At 42.4% G+C, this 23,755-nt stretch overlaps 2 protein-coding genes across 2 annotated transcripts; one reads left to right on the forward strand and one right to left on the reverse strand.

The window, feature by feature from the left end:
• Positions 1 to 3,553: 3,553 nt before the first annotated feature.
• Positions 3,554 to 17,531, reverse strand: MRPS35 (mitochondrial ribosomal protein S35). Its single transcript, XM_036401539.1, is given in 9 exon segments — positions 3,554 to 4,010; positions 11,889 to 11,958; positions 12,425 to 12,534; positions 13,278 to 13,417; positions 14,376 to 14,436; positions 14,825 to 14,992; positions 15,834 to 15,877; positions 17,356 to 17,446; positions 17,448 to 17,531. Coding segments are annotated over 9 exon segments (1,041 nt in total). The 3' UTR covers positions 3,554 to 3,737.
• Positions 17,532 to 20,851: 3,320 nt separating this feature from the next.
• Positions 20,852 to 22,081, forward strand: LOC118698105 (probable G-protein coupled receptor 19). The gene has a single exon (XM_036401186.1). The coding sequence runs from the start codon at positions 20,858 to 20,860 to the stop codon at positions 22,079 to 22,081; it is 1,224 nt and encodes a 407-aa protein (XP_036257079.1). The 5' UTR covers positions 20,852 to 20,857.
• The last annotated feature ends 1,674 nt before the right edge of the window (positions 22,082 to 23,755 follow it).

Genomic DNA, 23,755 nt, shown 5'->3' on the forward strand with positions numbered 1-23,755 from the left:
AGGGGAAGATGCTTAAATCCATAATATATATATTTATAATCTATTGCTGAACTAGCAGCCACAAAAGCCTAAGGAACTTAGCTCTAACAGTATCAGTGTGGAAACAAACTGTGAATGTGGGCCATCACCTTTCTACTCTGTGCTGTTCAGATATTACTGTTCTCAGACAAATATTACAGAGCTCAGCTGAAAACTGACAGGTTCTATCACATTGCAATCCCTTCCTTACCTGAGACTTGCACTAATTTCATGTCCCCAAGTCCTTATGTGCCCATTCTTCCAGTTCAGGCTGAGCTGTGCCCTGAGTGCCCCACACAGCATCTGCTGACAGCAAAACCAGTAGTGCCTCTAGCTTTTTTAGCTCCTCTGTGCTATCAGTCACCCTCCAGAGCAGTTTGAGTCAAGGCAAAAAAGAAGAAAAGCTTATCTTATGGGGTGGATACAGCCGTAGGATTTTTTAAAATAGAACAAGTCATAGGTAGTTAAACACTTGCTTTCAAAAAGGAGGGTTTTCACCTCCCTTCTCTCTCAGAAAAGTAACTCCCTGCCTGCAGCAAGCCTCAGGCATTCCTGGTTCCCTGTTTTTTTTAATCTCCAGATTAGTGACTGTAGAGTGCACTTCAGAGCACCCTGATGCTCCACTGAGTCTTACCCTCAATATGATGTTCTGAGAAGAATCATATCATGCAACTGGGACCTACCTCAATTCTTACCAGAAAAAGATATAGGAGACAAAATCAAAAATGCTGTCTGTCCCACAAGCAAATGCTTCTGGGACAGCAGGGAATGATTAAAGCAAGATTATGTTCTGAAGAGATTTCTTGGTTTGTTGACAGAGAGAGGAAAAAAAAATTGGCAGAAAAAGGGTTATATGAAGCACAATAGCAGAGCTATTTCATGATGGACTAAGAGAGCCACAAGAAAGTAAATAAATAAATACATTTTAGGTATGAGGGAAAGCAAGAAATGGGTAGCAAGATGATTTGTGCAGACAGCACAGTTGCCTTTTTAGGCAACTGCCCCTTAATCCCTTCCTCGTGCTTGCAGCATCATTATGCCTGAAAACGGGGAAAAAATGTCCATTCTCAGGAATGTTTATATGGGGGATAAAAGGAAAGGTCCCACAGTTGTGCACAGAAGGATGCACACCTCATTTACATTGTAATGTACATGAGACATTAATAAGTGCTAAAGATGTGTTTGTTATTGTGCTGCAGAGCTGCTTTGACCTGTTAGTCTCCTAATCTCTAACTCTTCAGTTTTTAAAATTCAGCACAGGCTTCCAGAGAGATGGATGATACAGAAGTATTATACAGTAAAATAGAGATGTGTAGTTTACTTCTTAAAAATATGTGCTGTATTTCACATCCTTGAGATTGGGAAGGCTCCCACAGGAGTTAAGATCCAATGTTCCAGGTATTCTACACAGTCACAGAGAAATAGTCACCTTCAAACACAAACAGTTTAGAGGGAGAAGCAGAAAAGCAGAGAGGAACATCCAAGAGCTCAAAATAGCATCCAAGCTGCCTTTTGTCCTGCCCACTGCATTACACAAGTTCTGTACAGTAATCACAAGTGTAAGTTTGAGTTTTATCCCAACATTGCTCTTGGCCAGTAGGCATCATCTGTTTTTGGGAGAGACACTTGGTGCTCAGGAGACAGTCACCTTAAATCCTGCCTCTGTTACTTGAAACATTTATTGGATGTATGTAAGTTAGGTTTGAACACTTCTGAGAGAGATGGAGAAGCCTGTGCATTTTAGGTTTTCCATCAATTAGCTGTGAAGCTAATGAAAAAGTCAGTTTCCCTTCCTATGCTGTTCTTTCTACCAGACATTATTATTGATAAGGTCAAATTGTTGTTTCAGCCATGACTTCGAGAGTTCTGCTTAGGTCCATTCTGTGAAAAGCAAAGGAAAACTGAGATGTCCTCTGCTGCAGAGGATTTTCTCAGGTGCTCACATGTCCTGAGTACAGAAGGACAGCTTTGTGGAGAAAAGCAAACTTAAGGTTTCTTAAGACATTTCAGGGCCTCACTCCTGCCAGCCTTGTACACACCACTGGCTGCCCAGGCTGGCTCCTAGGGCAGCCCTTGTGCAGGCACTGACAGAGCTAATTAAGGAAACATTTCTCCTGTGCACATACTAGAACCAAACTGCCTCTGGAACAGAGCCAGGCACAACTTCAGGCCCCATTCTCTTGACTCAAACTGCACTTACTTCCTCCGTTGTTTTGGTTTCATGGCTGTTCAGAGAAGATTTGGAATTACACAGATGTTCCCATTTCAGATGGGAATTTAAAACATTACCCTCATTGTCTCTGGATAAAGGAGCAACCTGATAACAGCTGAAACTTTCCCCATATTAGGCTTCTGCTAAAATTTTACATTAATTCACATCCAAAAGGAAGGAATACTAAAGAACCAGGTCCGTCAGTGCAAAATTGGGATTACAGGACAAACATTTTCTGTCTTAGTACAGCTCTGGCAAATTCTCATAGGAATTAAAATGCTGCATTAAACTCTGTCTCTCACCATATGAAAACAATCCTGACCTAAGAAGAATCCTTCCTAAACTGACAGTGTTTTGGCAGTGAGAACAGATGCACTCCTTGGCTGTATGTACACACAGAGCACACAGTGAGAAATCCTAGCAGGGAGTGAGTCCAGCACACAGAATGCTGCAGGAATCAATTCCCCTCAGCTTTCAATGTCTTTTTTCTTACACTGCTTCTGCTCAAAGAGCTGCTGGCATGGGCAGCTCTTTTATAGGTATGCAGAATCCTTAACCCCCTCTGCCCCTTCTAGAGAATGACTTTCTCTCTAAATTGAAATCTTCCTTTTATTCTACCAGGAAGGTAGAATAAAAGTAAGATTTATTTATGTCCTTTCAAGGTTTGGTAGGAGTTTTTTTCTTAATTGTGAGAAGGCAATAAAATTGTGATTCCAGAGTTTTAAATGAATTTCTTTCCATATAATCCTTTCTCTGTGCTACATAGGATGCTACAACCTTTTTTCTTTCCTTGAAAAGCCTGGGTACATTCAATAGAGAGTCAGCAGCCTGAGGGTAACAAGGCTCAGTCCATTTCTATTTAGTTACAAACCCACCTCACCAACTCTCATCATTCTTCCTGTCTCAGGTACCCTGGGATCTTCTCAACAACTACTGGTTCATCTTCCCACTACCATCCCACTTTCCACCTTATTTTACTCCCTTATTTTAGAGACAGGTGCTTTTACATAGGATATTTGTTTTGCCTCACAATAACTGAGAAACTCAACTGTCCAGAGTGCTTCAACACCTCTCCAAGTCAGACTCTTAGGCAACATTATCCTCATTTTACACACAGGCAAAAATCTGAATGGCATTTGAAAAGCATTTCGAGCTCCTAATTTTCAGACTTTTAATTAATGGAACTAGAAGTATTAACTAATTTCATTAGTTTTGACGTTGTTGCTCTAGGTTAAATGCCCAAAGAAGTGTAAGGAATCAGAATGTGATTAAGAAGAGGATTGAACTGATCATGCTAACAAAACACAGAATAAAACATTCAAGTTACCAGTATGGATCCAAACATACTTTATTCAAAAGACAAGATTCATGGACAGGACTTAACTCATAGTCAAGTTTCATTTTTTGGCCCAAGTTCTGAATAATTATACATCCATATCATCAGAACTACTAACACAGTGGTTGAACATCTCTGTAATGATCAGGTGTACCTGCAAATCTGCTCTTCTCATGCTTGTATATTCAGTAGTTTCTTCACTGATTCCTTGTACTGAGATATGTTACTTTCTGTTTCACCTTCATTTTTAAGCGCAATGACTGAGTTTCTGTAATTCTTAACCACTTCAGATGCCAGCAGCTCCTCCTTAGTGACATTATTGACATTCTCTGAAGCTTTTATTCGAAGCAGTGTGTCCAAGGCATTTTTCTGAGAGCGACTGTTTTCCCAGATATACTCTTCCATGTCTTCCTCAGACTTCTCACTCTCCCACTTCTCAGTTTTCTGAAAGAAAATGCACAACCTTACAAACTACCCAAGAGTGAAATAAAGCAACGATAATTTGAAGAAATTGATCTCTCATAGCAATTCCCTTTAAATAAAAACTGCATTCATGGTGGAAGGTATTTCCTCCTTGTAACTCAAGCCTGTATGAGCAGGATGAACTCCTTTCTCCCACTCATCAGGTTCTTTCTGTATCAGGCAGATACAACTGGCTGAGTCAGAGTGGAAGGAAAAGCTTATAGACTGTACATAATGAGTAAAAAACCTTGCAGAGTAGTAATTTTAAAGAGCCCTCAACACTGCAGTTCTGGAAGCAGAACTATGTCCCTAGCACAGGCTTCTGGTCTGGCTGCCCTGGCTGGTGGGGGGAAAGTGAAAAGTGAGAGAGTAATGAGTAACCCATGATGGGATTCATGAAGGAAAGCACCACCAACAAATCCATTTCTTCTTCCTGCAAAATACATTGCTCAAGAGAATCTCTATCCACAAGGTGCTGATCATTACCCAATCAGTGCTGCAAAATTAGACAGGATCATAAGCAGGGCACTGACAGAAGACACCATCCCAGTGCCCATAAATCCATAAATACACTTGTTCTGTGTCAATTCTGTCTTTCAACATCTCTCCAGCAGGCCTCGAAAGAATCTTTAAGGAATATTTCAAATGTTGTAACTTGCTATTTTTTATTGTACTTTGATAAATACAGATGCTTCAGTGATATATTTGCATTTTTATATATTGCAGGCTGTATGTTTGAGTATTTATAATTATTTAGTACTTTACTGATGTAACCAATATGTCATTTCTTTATATTACCTCACCTATGTAAGAATTACAATTTGAAGTATTTTGGGTTCAGTTTTCTATTCATGTTTTTCTTGCAATTGTTATAAAATCATGCCTAAATAAAACTTGCATTTCTCTGGAAATATATTCAAAGAAACCTTATAGTAAAGCCTTTACATGACACTGATTTTGCCTTTTCTAAAATCACTTGCCAAAAAGGACTCTTCAGTAAATTTTTAGCTGTGCTATTCAGAACGAAAAAAAACATGTTGCAAGTCAGGGGAAGAGAGTTTTTTTTTGTTGTTGTTCAGGGTATGTTTTGTTTGTTTTTTCTTTTCTGGCAAGGAGGTAAGGTGGGGTGTGTGTGCTGGTATTGTTTTTCATTTGTTTGTTTAAAGATTATTCTTTCCACTAAGCATCAAGGCTGCTGCAGACAAACCAAACCAGTATTCAATAACCTTTAATTAAGCAAGATTTTTTTTCACCCTGCAACTCTTGTGTGCTTGGATGCCTCTATCTGAATTTAAAACAGTTTCCCAACTGCTGTGTCCTGCACCTGGTAAATGGCATCTCTTGTCTTTTGAGTCTGAGTCCAAATGTTTAGTCAGAAGCAGCAATTCACACTGCTCAGAGGTTCATATGACTGACATTAAACCCTGGACACAATAAAGCACAGGAGTAAAAGGACCTCACTCAGTTTCTGGAGGGGAAAAACAGGAACAAAGGGACATCCTGTAGCCCTGTACTGCCGAAACCTTAATGGAACAAGTGGGCCCAGTGAACTGTTCCTTGTCTGCTTGACAAACCCTGCAATCCAGGGTGGAGATCTAGAGTTTTAAATCAACAGCATCATCCTGCTTTACACATCCCCTAGTTATCTGCAGAGTGGCTATCCAAGACATTTCTTCCCCTGAACTCCAACAGAATTTCCAAGCCAAAGCCTCTCTCACAGGGTTAGGGTTTCTCAGGGGTAAGGGAATATGGGTATCACTGATGGTCACTCCCTGGACCAAACTCATGTCTGAAGTTCAAACAAAAGATCCCTGTGAGGCTTTTAAACACCTCTAAGTCACAGCAGAGACAACAAGGACTAATGACAGTATTACATTTATCTCTTCAGGAATATCCTTCTCTGTACACAACAACTCACAGGATTCTGGAGATGCATGCTGATAAACAGATTAAGATTTGTCTACCTCTTGTGAGCATTACAAAGTAAGATTTTAAAGCAACTGCAGAGTATTTCTTTCTTGGAATCTTTCCCAGCAGAATGATGTTGTCAACATGGATTTTAAACTAAAATCTTGACTGCGTGGTGGGAGGTGAGGGGGAAGGCAGGAAGGGATTTGACAGTAGGGGGAGATTTCCAAATCCATTAGTTTTTGCAAACTGTATCCAGTGAAACTTTGATATCTTTTCAACAGAATTTACTGCAAGAGAAAAGTCACTGTAGAATTATACAGGCAATTGGAAACATACTCTAGGTAGACAAGCACCATGAAGCCTGAACAGTGCAAATGTTACATGTGCTGCAGTCTCAGTTTAAAGTGTTACGAATAAAACTAATAAGGACAATTAAATAAAGTTCAAAAATTAGGTCTTTATCACTCAAATTTTACCAGTTGAATTATTTTTGTCCCTTGCAGATTTAACACGTTAGTGAACATGTTAAAAGCTGTTCACTAGTTTTAAAACTGCGGGCTTAAAAGTGAGAATAAAACTGTGAGAAGTGGAATCCGAGTGTGATATTGTGTAATGTTCTCCTAGAATCCCCACTTTGTGACCCAGGTTAAAAACAAGAATTCACTAAAAATGGTTTCCTCATTCTATCACACATAAGACAGAATCTCAGTATTATGCAGCTTGGCTAAAGATGCACTCAGCTTATACTTTCAACCTTTTCCTCTTAAAAAACTTACAATAAGAATCAAAAAACCCCAAAACAAAACACCAGAAAACAATTTTCCATATAAAGTCAAAGATCTAAACCTATGACTAAAGAGGCATAAAAGGCTATTTTTTCACTTCCTAATGCAAAGATAAAGAATTATTTTTTCCATGCCATAAACATAATAAGGTTTTGTTTCTAAGAAAATCTTTTATGCTACAGTTTAAGCCAGTATTTTGGGAGATGTACAAGCTTTTACAATGCTTAATCTGAATTCTGAAAGAGTATGAATGCTGAAATAGACTTTGGACAGTGAAGTTGCTTTTTACATGTAAGCCATTAACAAAAGGCTTCACTTTATATGGTACCTTAAAGTGCAGAAAAAAGGAAAAAAATTTGGGATCTCTTAAGCAAGCATTTCACCATCAATGTGCTTGGGGTTTTTTCTGCCTGTGTAACTTGCACAGTTTTGTTGCTGCAGTGATACAGAGGCTTAAAATTTTCAGTTCCCTGATCTTCCTTTTGGGAAAAACATTTGAACTAAAATTTCTCAAGTGGCACACAGAAGTCTTGAGGGCAAGATTAAAAGCATGACTCTTGTTGGTTAATATTCTTGTCAATGGTTTGAACAGTTAAATATTTAATGCTGTGTAGCAAAGACCAGGTATTTTAAAAGGATTATTTTTGAGGGGAAGCAAAGTTCCTTAAATGCCAAGTTGAATTTCAAACTCTGTATAGCCTGGAATAATACATCTATCTTTGTATTGCACTGAAATAAAAGATGCTCTGTGTGGTACAATAATCTTAGATTTTCAACTAATAAATGACAGCTATGCTAACATTTTCCAAGTTACTGGGAACCTTCAATCCTAAGACGAGTTGCCAAAACAACTATGTGCTTATCTCTTTGGATATAATACATTTTGACCTGTACTATTTAATTAACAACTCAGAAATATCAACAGAAGTTTGTAGAAAGGCAAAACCTATTTCCATCATATGAGATTGGGTACAGAAATTGTAATTGCTTGGCGATGTAGAATAAGTTAAAATCCATTCTTCTGAATAAGTAGAACTGTATTTTCTAGGACACTGCAATGGCACAGGACAGGTAGGACCTCTAGAGGGTCAAGGGAAAATCAAGAGGAACTATGAGGATAAAAATTCCAGTGAGGTACAAACATGTAACACAAAAAGAGAACAAGCAGAGAAAAAAAAACAGAACTCTGCCCCAAAGACTAATACTACATAAGAGATGCTCCCATAATTAATGATGCTCTCATAAGTAATGATGCTCTCAAGTTTAGTGTCTGGCTCTGTAACTAACTCAGGAAAATTGCCATCAGCCTCTTTCAAAACTAAGGACAATATCTAATTTCTCTAGGCTGGAGTAGCTGCATGCATTTTCTGGAAAATTCAGGTTTCTGAAAGGGTCATTTGTAAGGTATTTATCTACCTCACTTTGTTTTTGGAAGACTGACCAGATAAGATTTTGATCTCATCAAGAGAGATCAGTGATATTAAAAATCCAAGATGATTTTCTCTTCAGTTTATTAATGTCTATGCCCCACAAGACTTTCACTCCAACACAGACTGAAAATTGAACAGCCTCAAAAATTCAATTTATGCATCAAAAAGGAGCCCTGTTCCTGCAGCAACAAGAAACATAGAGCTTAAGCACAAGGTATTACAAAAAGCTTACTACAGTCAGAAATATTACAAAGCCAATTCCTAATTCAACCTTTTGCTGGAATGCTCATAATTTTTGGCTCCAAGAGGTACAAAAAAAAGTGTAGCTTTCTTCTACTAGAATACAGATATCCTGTCAGGAAGCCTCCTTCCTTTGATTGTAAATGTCTGAACTCAGAGAATATGGATAAAGCCACTTTAGCATTACCTTTTCTGGCTCCCATTACTGATGAGGACTCTCTCAGCTGCCCGATCCTGGGGAGCACGCAATGCAATCCATGGTTCAAAACAAAGGACATATATCCAATATTTAGAGACCAGCCTCACTTCAGCCTCAGTCTGCATTACTGAAACCACACTGAGAAAGAAGCCTGTTCTAGGTAGGGAGGGCACAATTACACCACCCTTCATTGTTCTAAGGTCCCCAAGTCAGGAGCTTCACCCTGACCATCTTCAGTGATGCTAAAGGTGCCCAGGGAGCTTCAGCAAGACTTGAGTGCCTCCTCCATGTGCCACTGCAACTCTACAACCCCCATGTCATAACATCCTGAGTGTTCCTAACGTGAACTTTGGAATCCTAAGAAGCCAGAGACCTGCTTAAGGTTTCAACAGTGGACTCATATCTTTTCCACATATTTTAGGCTGAATTACAAGGTAAACTCCCACTATGAAACTGCAAAATTCTGCTGTTACAAAGTATTACTGGCACAGCCTGAAGTGGTAAAAATGATGTTTATTTGGAATGGCTTAAAATGACTGTAGCTGAAAAACAATGAAGATGAAGCCTGAAGAAAAGCTGTATGATGGATTTGAGTGTTATCATCAGTGGTCATGTAAAAATACCCATTCAGCATGCAAACACAGACACTGCATCTCACCAGTGCCTTGCCACTGAAAGCTCTAAAAAGAAATGCAAAAGTAATTCCTCTGAAATTCAGTCAAGCTGTACAGCTGCAGGGTTGATAAATTTTAATTAAGCCTCCAGTTCCATGCTGTCTGCCCATTCTTCATTCTTACCCTTCCCTCACCTTTCTGTTTCTTACTGTAAGAAGCAGTGGAGAATAGAAAATCCAGGGCAACTTTTTAGTGATCTTTTAAGATCCCAGCTTAGCAAGGCTGAATCAAGATCCTTCACTCTCCCTCATCCTGTGTACATTTAAACACCACATGGAATTGGAGCAATAAAAATTAAATTACTCCTAATGTTTTTCATTACTGGAAAATTGACTTTGTGCTGCATTTGCTTCCCATTCCTGCTTTCAACTCCTGACAGAATTGAACTTTTGAGTGATATATACTTGATTAATCCAAGCTATGAGTAGAAATCCATCCATCATCCTTTCAACCACTCGAGGGCAGCAAACTCTAACTCTTTACAAACCACTTGTACCATAAACACACATCCAGGTTTGGAGTGATGTTACAGCATTCAAGCAGTACCAGCATTTGAAGGCAGCAAAAATGCAACTGGTGAAGCTGCTGATTAATAATCCATCAATATAGCTCACTCTTTCACTGATTAATTCAATCCAGGCACAATCCTGGGGGATAATTTGAAAGAAGTACAGAAAAAGTCCAAAGAAGAGAAATTAAATTTTTACTAATTGGACCAAATCAGCCATCTAATTAATATATTCTGAAAGCTAATAAAACACAAATATCTGATTAATAAGCAGACAACTAGTAAAGAGGAAGCAAAACATCTCCAAGTATTTTAGAATGAGAAAATAAATGAACATTTTTAGGTTTTGAAGATTTTTAAGACTGTTTTAAAATAAGTGAACTCATGAGTCTGATACTGCATTTCTAACTGTAATAAAAGGATGATGTATTCCTGGCAACTAAAACATAATTACACTTGAAATTCCATTTCCTGATGTATATCTGCATATAACATTTCCCCCTATGCATGCTTCCAGTTGACAAAACGCAGTAAACCAGTTATTAGCATAAATCATAGGAGTTCTGCCACATTTTAAGAGATCATGGGCAAAGTTTTCAGGCTTGAGGGCAGAAGTTACATGGATCCAGCTTTCCTCACTCAGCAGGAATGGAACACTGCCCTCATCTTTTGATTCAATTCCACCAGCCACATGCATTAACGGTGTGGCACTACTCTGCTGGGAAAGTCATCAAATCCTACAATTAGTTCTGCAAACAGGACTGATGTTACTGCCTAAATGGAAGGCCAGGCCCTGTCCATCCCCCTCCAATATTAAAGTTCATGTAAATGAAAATAAACCACACACTGTTTGCTCATGGTTTACAAAATGGATCCAAACTATCTTTCAGCAAGTTATTAAAAGGCATTATCCCTGATCAGGGGGAATAAAACCATGCCACAAAATAAAACATGTCACACAAAATAAAATCCCATGTCTCAGGAAACCATTAATTTTTCATGGGAATCAAAGACAATTACAACTGATTGACAAACTCATCAAATATTAACGTGGAGAATGAAAGGTAATAAAAGTGCAAGAGACTTGTGCATATTCAATACACACTGAACACTCCCATATCAATATTGCATAGCCCTGTCTGCCAGCACTAATTAAAGCTGCAGCCCAGCACAGCCGTGGTGTTTGTCTGAAGTTATTACAGTGAGCACTGTCTAGCTCTCTTGTCATTGCTTAATGCTGGAAACTAGTCTGCCATTAATTTAAGATTTGTAATCCAATGTGATGCTGTTGGGGAGAAAAACATCCATGTGTACTTGAAATCTACAGCAAATGTTATCTTTCACCACTGATTTAATTTGATACACTCTACAATTACAAAATTATCCTTCAAGGCAACTGCCACTGAAAGGGAAATATATCTCATCCTCCTTAGGATGTTCTTAACATCAGCACTGCAGTGATCAAAATCAAGAACAATTCATAAAAAGTGCTAAATACAGACATTTCCTACTCTGGAACAACTGAAAACAGTAAGTATGAGCTTTAGCAGTGGATAAGGTACAACTTCTGTAAGAGTGACATATGGAGATGGTGAAGGCTTTGTCTGTCTCAAACAATGGGATAGTGACATGGGACATTTGAACAAAGTTCTGTCATCCAAAACATTACCATGGATTTCCAACAACAACAATTTCAGTTCACACTGCTCACTTGTTTTCTGTAAAAAATGCCTGTAAAATTGTTGAAGGGCACCAACACCACCACAAAAATACAGCAGACAAGTGTGAGGAATTCCCTGTGAAAGGAACATCTGTGGTCAGCAAGTGGGAAGGCTGCCCCTTTTCTGAGCAAGAGGGAGCTCAGAAAAGCAGTCAGCTTGAGACAAGATGTGTGAGAGAGCATTTAAGAAGAACACTTCCAAATGACAGCCACAGTTTACTGCAACCCAGGAAAAGACATATTCTAATTAACAGACAGGAGTTTGGAATCCTGCAAAATGCTCTCTTGGTTGAATTTGAAGAAAAGTGAGTTGGAAGAGAATAGAATTGTAAGGTCATTTACTTTAAAATATGACAGAGAGCACATTTAGAGAGTCCATGCACAATTGCTTACCCAGGATTCATGGTACAGAACTGTGAGCAGGTGCATGCCATAATCATAGTTCTGCCTTCTTAGGGGACACCTGGAAATGCAGAAACATTTTTCTGAACAAAAGGTTAAAACTTACCATCAAACTTTCTACTGTGTAATGCAGGGAATCTTAGGAAATGAGTGGTTGATTCCTGTGTACTTCTTAATTTCACACAACCAAGAATAACCTCATGGAGGCTTGAGTAATAAGAACACAGGAGAACGGGCAGCTGCAAGGCAGCAGGAAAACATACAATATCCAAGGGTTTACACATCTTCTGGAGACATTAGAAACTTCTTTGCCCCCGTGCCAAAGTGGAATCCAACATACATTAAGTCTGAACTACTTTAAAATGTGTTTTTAACAGTTAATAGCAGGAGTAGTGTTACTTAATTCCCATTTTAGCCTTAAATTATAATAATTCACCATGACAATAACTGGTATTACTGAAAGACACCCAGTCCTTTCCCAGCTGTGGGCATTGCTACAATATTTTTGTGTCCTTCTAGCAGCTCACCTGTCTGTTGTAATTGTGAGCACATCTGTCTCCTGACAGTACCTCTCTCCCACAAGCTTAATGAGCTTCTTCTTTGCATGGTCATCCAAATTCAGGTTAGAAAGTTTAACCTTCAAGAAAAGGAGAAAACAACTTTAACTCCTTGGAAAACCCAAACTCTGAACTCTGGAAGTACTTGAGACAGGCAGATCTTCTATCAAGGAGAGCTATTCAGGATGCATATTCAGGAAGCAATTTATACCTGCACAGTGTAACTTCCAGAGATGGTTTAAAAAACTGATTTAGTGCTGATTTGTAGAGGAATTTTTAGCAGAGAGCCTTTCCCAACTTAGCTGCCAAGCCTTTCCCAATCTTCCACTGCATTTGATGGCAGAGATGCTTAGGAAGAAGAATTTGCCATCTTCCTGCCTTGGGATAAATCAGGAGGGGGAATCAAACCAATACAGAGTCACAAACTTTATTTCCTAAAGGGCCTGAACATGTGGTGAGGGACAAGACAATGAGTTCTAAAATTCTAGAATTCTGCAGGTGTGGAACAGTTCATAATTTGCAGAATTTCTTCAGATTGTATCACACTGAAGTCTTAAAATAAGACAAGAATAATGTGAGTATTCAAACAATTTATACCTGCATAGTATCCCCACATCTTCACAATGCCTTACAAGTCCCAAGGCCAGTGAATATGAATGGACAGATTTGGTCAGGAACACACAGACATACTCACTCGTGTGTGAGTTTGAATTCCCTCCATTTCTCTCATTTCCTTACAGAAGACCACACTTGCATGTTTGGAAAAGAAAGCCAAGCATTTAGGGGTTTGACTCAAAGGCTGTTTACCAAAACTACTACTTACTCTTAAGGTCACCACTCTTGCTTTGGGATTCCTAATAGAAGTCCCTGAAGAAACATAATCTACTGTTTCAACTTCAATGGGAAAATGCTGTTCACATTTCTCATCACTGTCCAGAGCACTTGGCCATTCAGTGCAGAAATCTGTACAATAAAGAGAAAAACACTCCAATTAATATCTGTCTGTTATATACCTGTACCTCTGGTGTATTTGGCTGGGGTTTTTTTTTTCTTTCAAATGAATTGCAATATATGTTTTTAAAAGTACTAGTCTTAGAAACCATGCTCATTTAGCTAACAGCAGTGTTTCTGCTAGACTTGCTCCTGTATTGCCTTGTCTGTCTTTGTACTGGCTTCCCCAAAAAGGGACACAGCACTGCAGATGCAGCCTCACAAGTGCCAAACAGGATCATTGAATGGTTTGGGTTGGAAGTGACCCTACTGCTTTGGGGATTTTTTACTAGATCCAGCTGCTCAAAGCCCTGCCCAATTTGAGCTTGAACACTTCAGGATGGGGTATCCACAGGTTCACTGGGCAAGCTCTTCCAGTGTCTCACCACCCTCATCACAAAACAGGCTTCCTTTCAGGTTCCCTCACAGGCTTTGCTGGGTGGAAGGATGCTCCTGGTCTCCAGTAGCTCCTGTATCTCCCCAGCAGACCCTGCTCTAACAGAGGGTCTCATATTAATAGCTCTTTGGTCATTAAATGCAGCCCATAATGGCTACTGACTGAAGCCTCTTCAATCACAGAGTTCTCTGAGAACTGAGTCACATTCTTCACTCACCTTCTGGAAAGCACTGAACTACCAACTCATCAGCTCAAGCAAGGTCTCGTGCAAAAGTAACATTTCAGTCTTACTCTTGTGCTGACAACCTCTTGAGACTTATCTGCTACCACCTGGATGACTCCTGGCAGCAGCAGGAAAGCAGACAGTACCAGCCATAGCCAGCTGAATAACCAGCTCCACAAGTGTACCATGCCTCACCTCCATCACACACAGTTACAGCTTGCTTTGTCTGAAAACTTCCAGAGATGGTTTAAAAAGAAAAAAACAACCAACTAAACATACAAAAATCAAAAAACCTCAACCCCTCGTCTCACCTCTAAGAGCTGCACAGTGCTTCTTAATTGCAGGAGGAGTAAGATGCAAAAAATTGGGGATCTGAAACAGACACATTAAGAGTTACCAAAAGAATAGCTTTTTGCCTGATCAGATGTAACTGAGCATTACTGAAATCTGGTTACACTTCTCACATTTGCTAAGGCAGTATAACATGCTTAAGGAAATATTCATTTAAGCAGACTCTTCTCAAGTCTGATTTAGGGAAAGGCTTAACTCTGTGACAAAAGTCACAGGCATGATCACCCTAAAAAGTCTCCTGATATCATTCACTTGTTAATTAACTTTATATTTGTTACCACTTGGAAACTTGAGAGGATTATAAGACTTAATAGCAGGAAACAGTCTCCAAGACAAATATTCCAATCAAAGCAGTGCAGCCTTAGTGAACAGTGACTTTAAAAATGCCCAGCCATGGCACATGTTTTACCTTGATAAGCTCTAGGTTGCCTTCTTTTGGTGGAGGCACTCCTCTCTTCACTGGGTAGCCCATTCTGATTGGGAGAGGCACAGAGGCAGGTTTGAAGGCAGCTGCTGTTGGGTACACACTGCTCCAGTCCTGATCCACAGCCATCCTCTCTGTCCTGGGAGGTGCAGCCTGATCAAGGGAGAAGGGGACAAGTGGGACAGGAGATACATGGGATATAACACAAGGCAGGATCAAACAATGATTTCAAGAACCAATTCCCACAGCTGGACATTTCCAGACACCTTTACAGCCAAAGTTAGTGCTGATTTGTAGAGGAATTTTTAGCAGAGAGCCTTTTCCATCTTAGCTGCCAGGCCTTTCCCAATCTTCCATTGCATCTGATGGCAAAGATGCTTAGGAAGAAGAACTTGCCATCTTCCTGCCTTGGGATAAATCAGGAGGGGGAATCAAACCAGTACAGAGTTGCAAACTCTATTTCCTAAAGGGCCTTAACATGTGGTGAGGGACAAGACAATGAGTTCTAAAATTCTGGAATTCTGCAGGTGTGGAACAGTTCATAATTAATAATGCTGAAATTTCTTGCCATGGAAATTCCAGTGCAGAGACAAAGTATCAGTACATTGCAGAAATAGCTCATACCCTCCAAAAACTGACCATCCTTTCAGTCAAATGCTCTTAGAAAAAGAAAAGCTTTATGCCAGAAAGCAAGCACCACAAATCCTGTAAACTCAATCTGAAAACAGCATTGACATGTCTGGGAAATGCAACTTTAAGTTACTTTTCAGACCTGCACTCCCTGGTGTCAGTGCAAGTTAAACATCAACTTAGTGTTATATTTTTGATAACACAGACTGAAAAGGTTACAGAAGGCAGGTGCTGGCCTGAATGGTCCCAGGGGATTGTTTCACCAGGATTTGACTGCAGAAGGGGCTGCTGGGCAAATTGACACAACACACAGCTTAGAAAACTTTCCCAAACACCTGAGCTACCTGTAAGTTTCAGTACTTACTGATCTTACAAACTGTGGTGTCCTGCCTCTTCTCCTTACTGAGCCTGAAAGAAGGAAAAACAAAAGAGATTAACAAAAACGTATTCTTAAAATAAATTATTCTATAGTTTTGGAAGCAAAAAATGTAGCATAATTCTGTATAGTTTTTGTGGTTTTGTGACAATATCCAGAAATAATCCTCAATCTTTCCCTGGAAGAAGGGGAAGATCAGATACCCAATACTGAAGATTACCAATTAACTTTGTAAAAGATAAGATAGAAAAGAACTTGGAGAACAAAAACGAAGAACAAAAATGAAGAACATTTCTGCCTTCATTCCTACGCTCCCTTTCCTCTTTCCCACACAGTAGTCACAAACCACTCTCCACCAGCAGCACAAGATGGATAAACTTAAGAGTTCCAATTTCCAAAAGGAGAGTGCCATGGTTCCATCCTTTCCTTCTGACAGCACAGCTTCACCCCCTCTTCTGTGCCACTCTGCAGCACAACTAACCTCTGCATGAACAGTTCAGACATTGGATTGTTCCTCTTCTAGAACCGGGGGTGGGGAACACCTTGATCCTGCTCCCTGAGTTCCAGAGAAAGTGGAATGGGAAGTGGAAGAGTTTAATCCATTTCAGGTCTGGGATTCTCCTGGCTCTATAGCTCACTGATTTCACCTGGAGCTGTGGTGAGGGCTCCCTAGGGATGCATTAAGTCACCAAATACCAGTGGATTTTCAAACTAAATACTGATCTTTGCATGCCTGTCTGCCTTCATTTCCTTCTCCTCCTCAAACTCTAAAACACTTCCAAACCTCACTGCCCAAAACAAACACCAGAATATAATGTGGCCTCAGACATACAAAGGTGAACCTGATGACATTTATTTTCAAAAGCCTGGTTTGAATTCAGAGTTTCCATCGATTGTACATATTTAGCATAAAGCAATGACTGAGATTTAAGAAGAGATGTTTGGTTTCTTTTTTATATCATTCGTCTTACAACCCTATCCCATAAAAACTTGTGCATTTCACATGTTATTTGTTCCCCTTATCTGAGAACTTTATGTCTCTTCATCCTTTTCTTGCTATTGAAATCTTAAACCGAACAATACATCTGTTCAGGGTGGTGCAAGAGATAATATTCAGATAACATCTTTATCCCTCGACCTACCTATTTCGTGGTGTTTTCACATACAGCCACACGTCACAACAACTTCACTATTCCTGTTACAAACATCTGTAATTTCAGGCCAGGACATGACACCTTTAGCTACTACAGCATCACTGGACATCACTCAGAGGCGCTTTCAGCGACCTGCCGTGCTCCAGATGCCCACCGGGAAAAGGCCGGGAAACCCCGACCCACCGCTCCCACTGGCACTGGGCAGGCACGACACCAAAGGCTTCCCAGGAGCACACACAGCGATGAAATTCCCCTTGGGAACAACCTAACACAGGCTCGCTCGGTGCAGCCCTGCCCGCCGTGCGTCCCGCCATGCCGGCGGTGCAGCCCGACCGCCCCGGGCACGCCGCGCTCACCTTCCCGAGGCTGCGGCCCTTCCCTGCCGCTCACCGCGGGCGCCGACGAAAAAGCGGCGCGTCCCCAGCGAGGCGTGCCCGGGGCCCCGCCCGGCGGCCCGGGACAGCAGAGCCTGGGACAGCAGAGCCCCGCCGCTCAGCCCGGCCCGGCAGCACCGCCCGGCCCGCGCCGCCATCCCGGCCCCGCCGCGCTCCTCCCGCGGCCCCGCCCGGCGCGACGGCGGCCGGCTCGGGCCCGGCCCCGCACGGGCGAACGCGGCAGCGCCGCCCTCAGGAGCCCCGCGGGGCCGCTCTGTCCCGGGAGGAGCCGCAGGCGGCCCGGGCGCTGTCCCTGAGCGCTGCTGTGGACCCCTGAGCTGGGAATATCCCGGGTGGGAAACGTGTCCTGGCCCTGCACAGACACCCCAACAATCCCTGCACAGACACCCCAACAATCCCACCCTGTGCATCCCTGAGAGCGGTGTCCAAACGCTCCCGGAGCTCTGGCAGCCTTGGGGCCGCGACCATTCCGTGGGGAGCCTGGGCAGTGCCCGACACCCTATGGGGGAAGAACCTTTCCCTGATCTCCAGCCTAAACTCCTCTGACACAACTTCAGGCCATTCCCCAAGTCCTGTTCCTGGTCACAGAGAGCAGAGCTCGGAGCTGCCCCTCTGCTTCCCCTCATGAGGAAGCAGCAGACGGCCATGAGGGGCCCCCTCAGTCTCCTCCAAGTCAAGTTTTTTCCCCTCACAAGTTAAAATACAACTTCTCCCCTCAGTCTCCTTCAATTTATTTTTGGGGGATTTACTTTTTCCCCCCATAACCCAAGGGAAGGAGGACTGGTGAAAACAGCCATACAATACAGTGCAGAACAGGAGATCCAGACAGCAACTAATGAAGAAAACTTTAAGTCAGTGTAGCTGTAAATCGAACCACAATAGCCAGTAAAATTTGCTAGGATAAACCACAGTCCTGTGTATTTCTTAAAACTAGTAATCAAAACCTTCTGCTAAAAGTTTGATGGCATTAATCTTTCCTTCATGCTGTTCAACCAGAGCTTCCTATCTCTCACATTCACCTCTTGCCAGAAGATTCTTCAAGCCCCCTTTTTTTTGGTGCAGAACAAATTGAATTGTGCTGGGCTACATCTGAGACACGCTGAACACCTCATCTGAATTACAATGGCCTGTGACTTTTCTAGGAAATACTCTGCAAAAAGGACTCAAGGTTTTCACCCGTATTTCATAGTGAAAGAGCTTCAAATTAAAAGTAATCTAAATAGCTGCCTGGAAAGTCCTGTATTAAAGACATGGATACTGCTCAGAGCTGGGGCCTTAGAACTCACTAAGGATAAAGTGAAATACCAACAGGCACAATGAGAATTTCCAGCATGGAGCCTCCTTTTCAAGGGAAAGCTCCTTTTAGCTCTCCTAATGTTTTAGCCACAAAATAAATCTAGATAGGGAAACAAAACTGTTGGTAGCACAGGTGGTCCCAGTAAACTGCCCAGATTTCCAAGTCTGGTTGAAAAAGATATGTACAATTTTACCCATGATGCATTTATTTTGTGTAAAATATACCAGTATATCATCCTGAAGGACAGGAAATGTAAAAGGAGAAAAAAAAGTCTAAGAAAAATATGTAAACAGAAAGGACTATGTGATTTGTTTATATCTAGAAAATCAAAACATTGACAAACATCATGTGGAATCAGAACAAGGAAAATTGAATGCCTCTGAATGCTTTTGCTTACTGGAAATTTGACTTCCTGCTCCATTTGCTTCTCTTTCCTTCTTTCAAACTGGATTTTTTCACTGATAAACTAGTAATTGAATTTTCCTCTCTGCTGCAGCACAACCAACCCAGAGTCCAACATCTTTTCTCGATGGCCACATTCCAGGGGAGGCATTTATATTTAGTGATATTTTACAAAATTTGGAAAGCAACGCATTCCCATACATTCACCACCTGCTGGTTTTAATGGGAGGAGATCCACAGCTGTCTGAGCCGATGAGCTCTTTGCTCTGCACTGATCTGTAATATCAGTGTTAGTAATATCCCAAGACCCCAGGAATTTCAGTGCTCTCTTACAGCAAAAGTTGGTGCTGATTTGTAGATGAATTTTTAACAGAGGGCCTCTCCCATGTGGCTACCAGGCCTTTTCCAACCTTCCACTGCATTTGATTTCAGAGATGCTTAGGAAGAGGAATTAGGCATCTTCCTGCCTTGGGATAAATCAGCAGGAGGAGGAGGAGCAATAAAAGCAGCATGGAATTGAAAACTCTGTTTCCTGAAGGGCTTGACTGTGGGGGTGGCAGGCAAGACAATGAGTGTTAAAGTTCTGGAATTCTGAAAGTGTGAACCAGTTCATAAAACCCCAGTTACTGAGCATTGGAGGGGAGCAGGGTTTGGCTGCTCATGTGCTTATCAAAGAACATGTTATTATCATGGAAAAGGTGTCACCCAAAAGTGGCTGTCCTTCCAGAGCTGGGCAAGGCCCGTCGTGTCTGATACCATTAGCAACGACCATGGCTGAGGGTGCCAAGTGCCCCACTGGGCTGTGACACCGATTTGTGCCAGCGCTGTGCATCTGCAGGAGGCCGGGAAGGCTCTGCAGAGGTACCTGGGCAGGCTGCACGGGATGAGGGTCAGCCAGGCCCGGTGCTGGGTGCTGCACGGGGGCCACAGCGATTCTCAGCTTGTAGGGCTCTGTTACAAAATCGAGGGCAGAGGTTCTTGGTTGACTGTTGGTGTCGGTTGCTTCTGGCAGTCCTTCAGTTGTCCCTTGGGTCACCCATAGACCTGCAGAACCTTTGGGCTGGTCCTGCTGTGAAGGATCAGCCTTGCTGCTGCCTGGGTGGAAGGCCCCTGACCAAGGTAAAGACATTCCCCATCTCCCTGGATTTTCTCCAGAGCACAGAGATGCTCAGCAGCTGACTGCAGCCACATGTACTGAGAGTGCTGACAAGCTGAGGCTCCACTGCTGGAACTCAAAAAGCTCCCCCATCCCTCCCCCAGCCTCTCATCTCATCTGTCTGAGGACATTGACCTCCTCCCTCAGTATTTTCCTTCTGCTTTAAAGCTCAAAGTCAAGTCAAGGATGCAGGAACCCTCTTGGTCGGCTTTTCTGACACTTCCATGGACAGCAGGAAGTACAGCTCATTTCTGGGATCAGTGGGGCACGTTCTGCTCAATCAGTTTGCAGCTTACCTGCACTGGTGGCATGGCACCTCAGTCTCCAGCTGTGAATGGGACACTCATCTTTCCGTAGACAGAAATGCCTGTCTGAAATGCTCAGGCCATTCCTAAAAATCTGCATGAAATTTAACGTTCTCTGCCATGACACATTGTGTCTCCATATATTTCTGACCCTTTTCTCTGAAATCTGCTACTCTAAGGAGTATGGAGACTACTTTGAGTTATGTGTTATTGATTACTTTCACACTTTTCACACAGAGTTCTTCAACAAAACCTTTTCTCTGCTCTCTGTCTGCAGCCTGAGTAGCTGAGTTTTCTCGCAGCATGGATAACAGCAGCGGTCCTGTTCTTCTCTTTACCTTGCTCCTGATGCAGAACACGAGCAGCCCCAAAGCCTCCTCCCCTGCTGCTGGCTACGAGATGACAGAACCTCCATTCCCAGGCGCTGGCCCCAGCAGGAACCGCTCTCTGGTAGAGTATGGGCTGAAGCTGGGGGAAATCGCAGCTGCCAGCATGGTTTGGGTAGTGCTGTGGCTGATCTCTGTCATGGGAAACTTCCTGGTTTGCTTAGTGATCCACAGGAGCAGGAGGACACAGTCCACCCCCAACTATTTTGTGGTGTCCATGGCGTGTGCAGACCTGGTGAGCAGCGTGGGGAGCGCGCCCTTCCTGCTGCTGCAGCTGAGCTGCGGGCGGTGGGTGCTGGGCAGCGGGGTGTGCCGGCTGGCCAGGTACATCCAGTACCTCACGCCCGGGGTCCAGATCGATGTGCTCCTCGCCATCAGCATGGATCGATGCTACACTCTCATCCATCCCCTGAATTTCAGAGTTTCCAGGGAGAAAGCCAAGAGAATGACTCTGGTCTCTTGGCTCTGTGGTGCTCTGTTTGCATCACCGGCCTGTTTTCTCTATGGCTCCAGCAGTGACCACCACTGCAACTTCTTCCTCCCCAGTTCTGAGCTAGGAGTCACCTCTGGTGTCTTCCACCTCTCAGTGCTGTTGCTTTTGATCCCATCACTCCTCATTATCCGCTGCTACCAGAAACTCTTCACCTACATTTGGAGAAGTGGGACTGAGGACACAGCTGGAAGGAGGACAATGAATCTTGTCTTAAGAAGAAAAGTGAAAACTGCCAAGTTGTTTTTCATCTTTGTCTTGAATTTTCTTCTGTCTTGGCTGCCTTTCTTCATGGTACAGTTGTGGCACCCACAGGAAACAGACTACAGAAAGAGCTCCTTGCTTTTCCTGGCCATTACCTGGATCGCTTTCAGTTCCTCAGCTTCTAAACCGATCCTCTTCTACATCTATGATGCAAAGTTCAGAAGAGGAATACTAGAAATTTGTTGCATGTGGAAATACCCCAGAAGCAACATCTACACCATTACCACCAGTTCCAGGACAGCTGAAAATAATCACATTATCCCAGCCCAACCTCACCAAAGACTCACCTGTGATGCTTTTAACAGAGAAGTCAAGGAGCATGAGCATGCCAGGCCTGGTGATTCCAATCCCACAAATACATTTGCCAAGAGGGTTTCATTACTTTGAAAAGGAATGGATGAGCTGTGGAGTGCTATGTTCCCCCAGAAGAAGGAGCATCTTTCACTCTCTTGAAGCAATAAATAGGTACATATTTTAGACCAGCTTCTAGGGTATTAAAAAAAATAAATGTTCTGTATTATTTAATGGCTTGTGTTTGATGCATTTGTTCTATTTTATTTCAGTTTTCATGTTCTGCTTTGGGGAACTCCTTTCCTGGAATCTACAAGAGTCCTTATACACTCTGTAGGGAGAAAAGGAAAAGAAAGAAATACCGCTTGTTACAATCCCTGTAAGGGATGGGCCATAGTGTAGAAATGCCTAAATCCACCCAAAGCCATCTAGGCTTCCTTCCAGTATGTCCCTGGGGATATTCCTGCACTGGGCTTGTCCCTCTTGTTCAGACCCCTCTGGTCTGGTGGACAGGGTGGTGTTGGGTTAATGGCTTGACAGGATGATCTAAGGGGTCTTTTCCAACCTAAACAATTCTAGGATTCTGTCTCCTTCCAGTCTTCCTGTGCCTCCATTTCTCTTTGGGAATAACCTCCTCCTGGAAAAGTCGCAGCAGATTGTTTCAGCAGGGTTGGGCTGCAGAAAGGGTTCCTGGACAAATTTCCAACTCACAGCTTAGGACTCCTCCACACAGGCCCCAGGGGAGGAGCCTCAGGCTCTGCTATCCTGGGGCCTGTTCCAGTGTGTGGCTGTGGAGCCACAGAGCCATGATTCCATTGCATGGAGTCATGGAATATCCTGGGTTGGAAGGGAGCCCTGGCCCTGCACAGACACCCCAACAATCCCACCCTGTGCATCCCTGAGAGTGTCATCCAAATGCCCCTGGAGCACTGGCAGCCTTGGAGCTGTGGCCGTTCCCTGGGGAGCCCTTCCCTGATATCCAACCTAAACCTCCCATGACCCAGCTCCAGCCGTTCCCTCAGGTCCTGTCTGTGGTCACAGAGAGCAGAGATTGTATCTGCTCCTCTGCTTTCCCTAGGGAGGAAGCTGCAGACCCCACTGAGGGCTTCTCTCAGTCTCCTCCAAGTCAGTTTTCTCCCTTCACAACTAAAAATACAACTTTTCAGTCACTGCATGCTATTTGTCTCCCCAAAACAGGCACAGGCTCTTTCAACAACCTCTGCAAGCAAAGCTCTGTAGATCTTTTCAGGAAAACACAAATGGATTCATCCCTGGGAACATTTTCTCCATGGAAACAAGATGGTGATGCTGTCATATGTAAATCTGGACTAGGTAGTGATGCTTTCCTTAAATTTCAGCATTTTTTCCTGTGCCTCAGGACATGTTTGTGCAGATGTTAATTGGGTTTTTTGGTAGCAATATGCTTGTGCCCCTGGCTGTGCCCATGAGTTCTGGTTTTAATCTGTTTGTTTCATATTACAACAGGGCTGTAATGTATTTTACCCTTTCATTACTAATACAGCATCTCACAATGACTTCATCCACTTTAGCACAATTATTGGTCGGAATGCATTATGAACGGTAGACAGTAATTACAACTGCTAATTGAAGTATAAACCTTGCAATTACAGATTTCCACAAGATTTTTGGTAATTTTACAAATTTTGAGGTATGGAATGTCCATCTGTTGTTAACAGCTGATGGAAAAAGGACAAGGGAAGAGATGATGGAATTTTTCGTAGGAGTGTCTGATAAATGTTCAAAGCTAAG

Source organism: Molothrus ater, chromosome 5 (assembly GCF_012460135.2).
Source record: "Molothrus ater isolate BHLD 08-10-18 breed brown headed cowbird chromosome 5, BPBGC_Mater_1.1, whole genome shotgun sequence".
NCBI lineage: Eukaryota > Metazoa > Chordata > Aves > Passeriformes > Icteridae > Molothrus > Molothrus ater.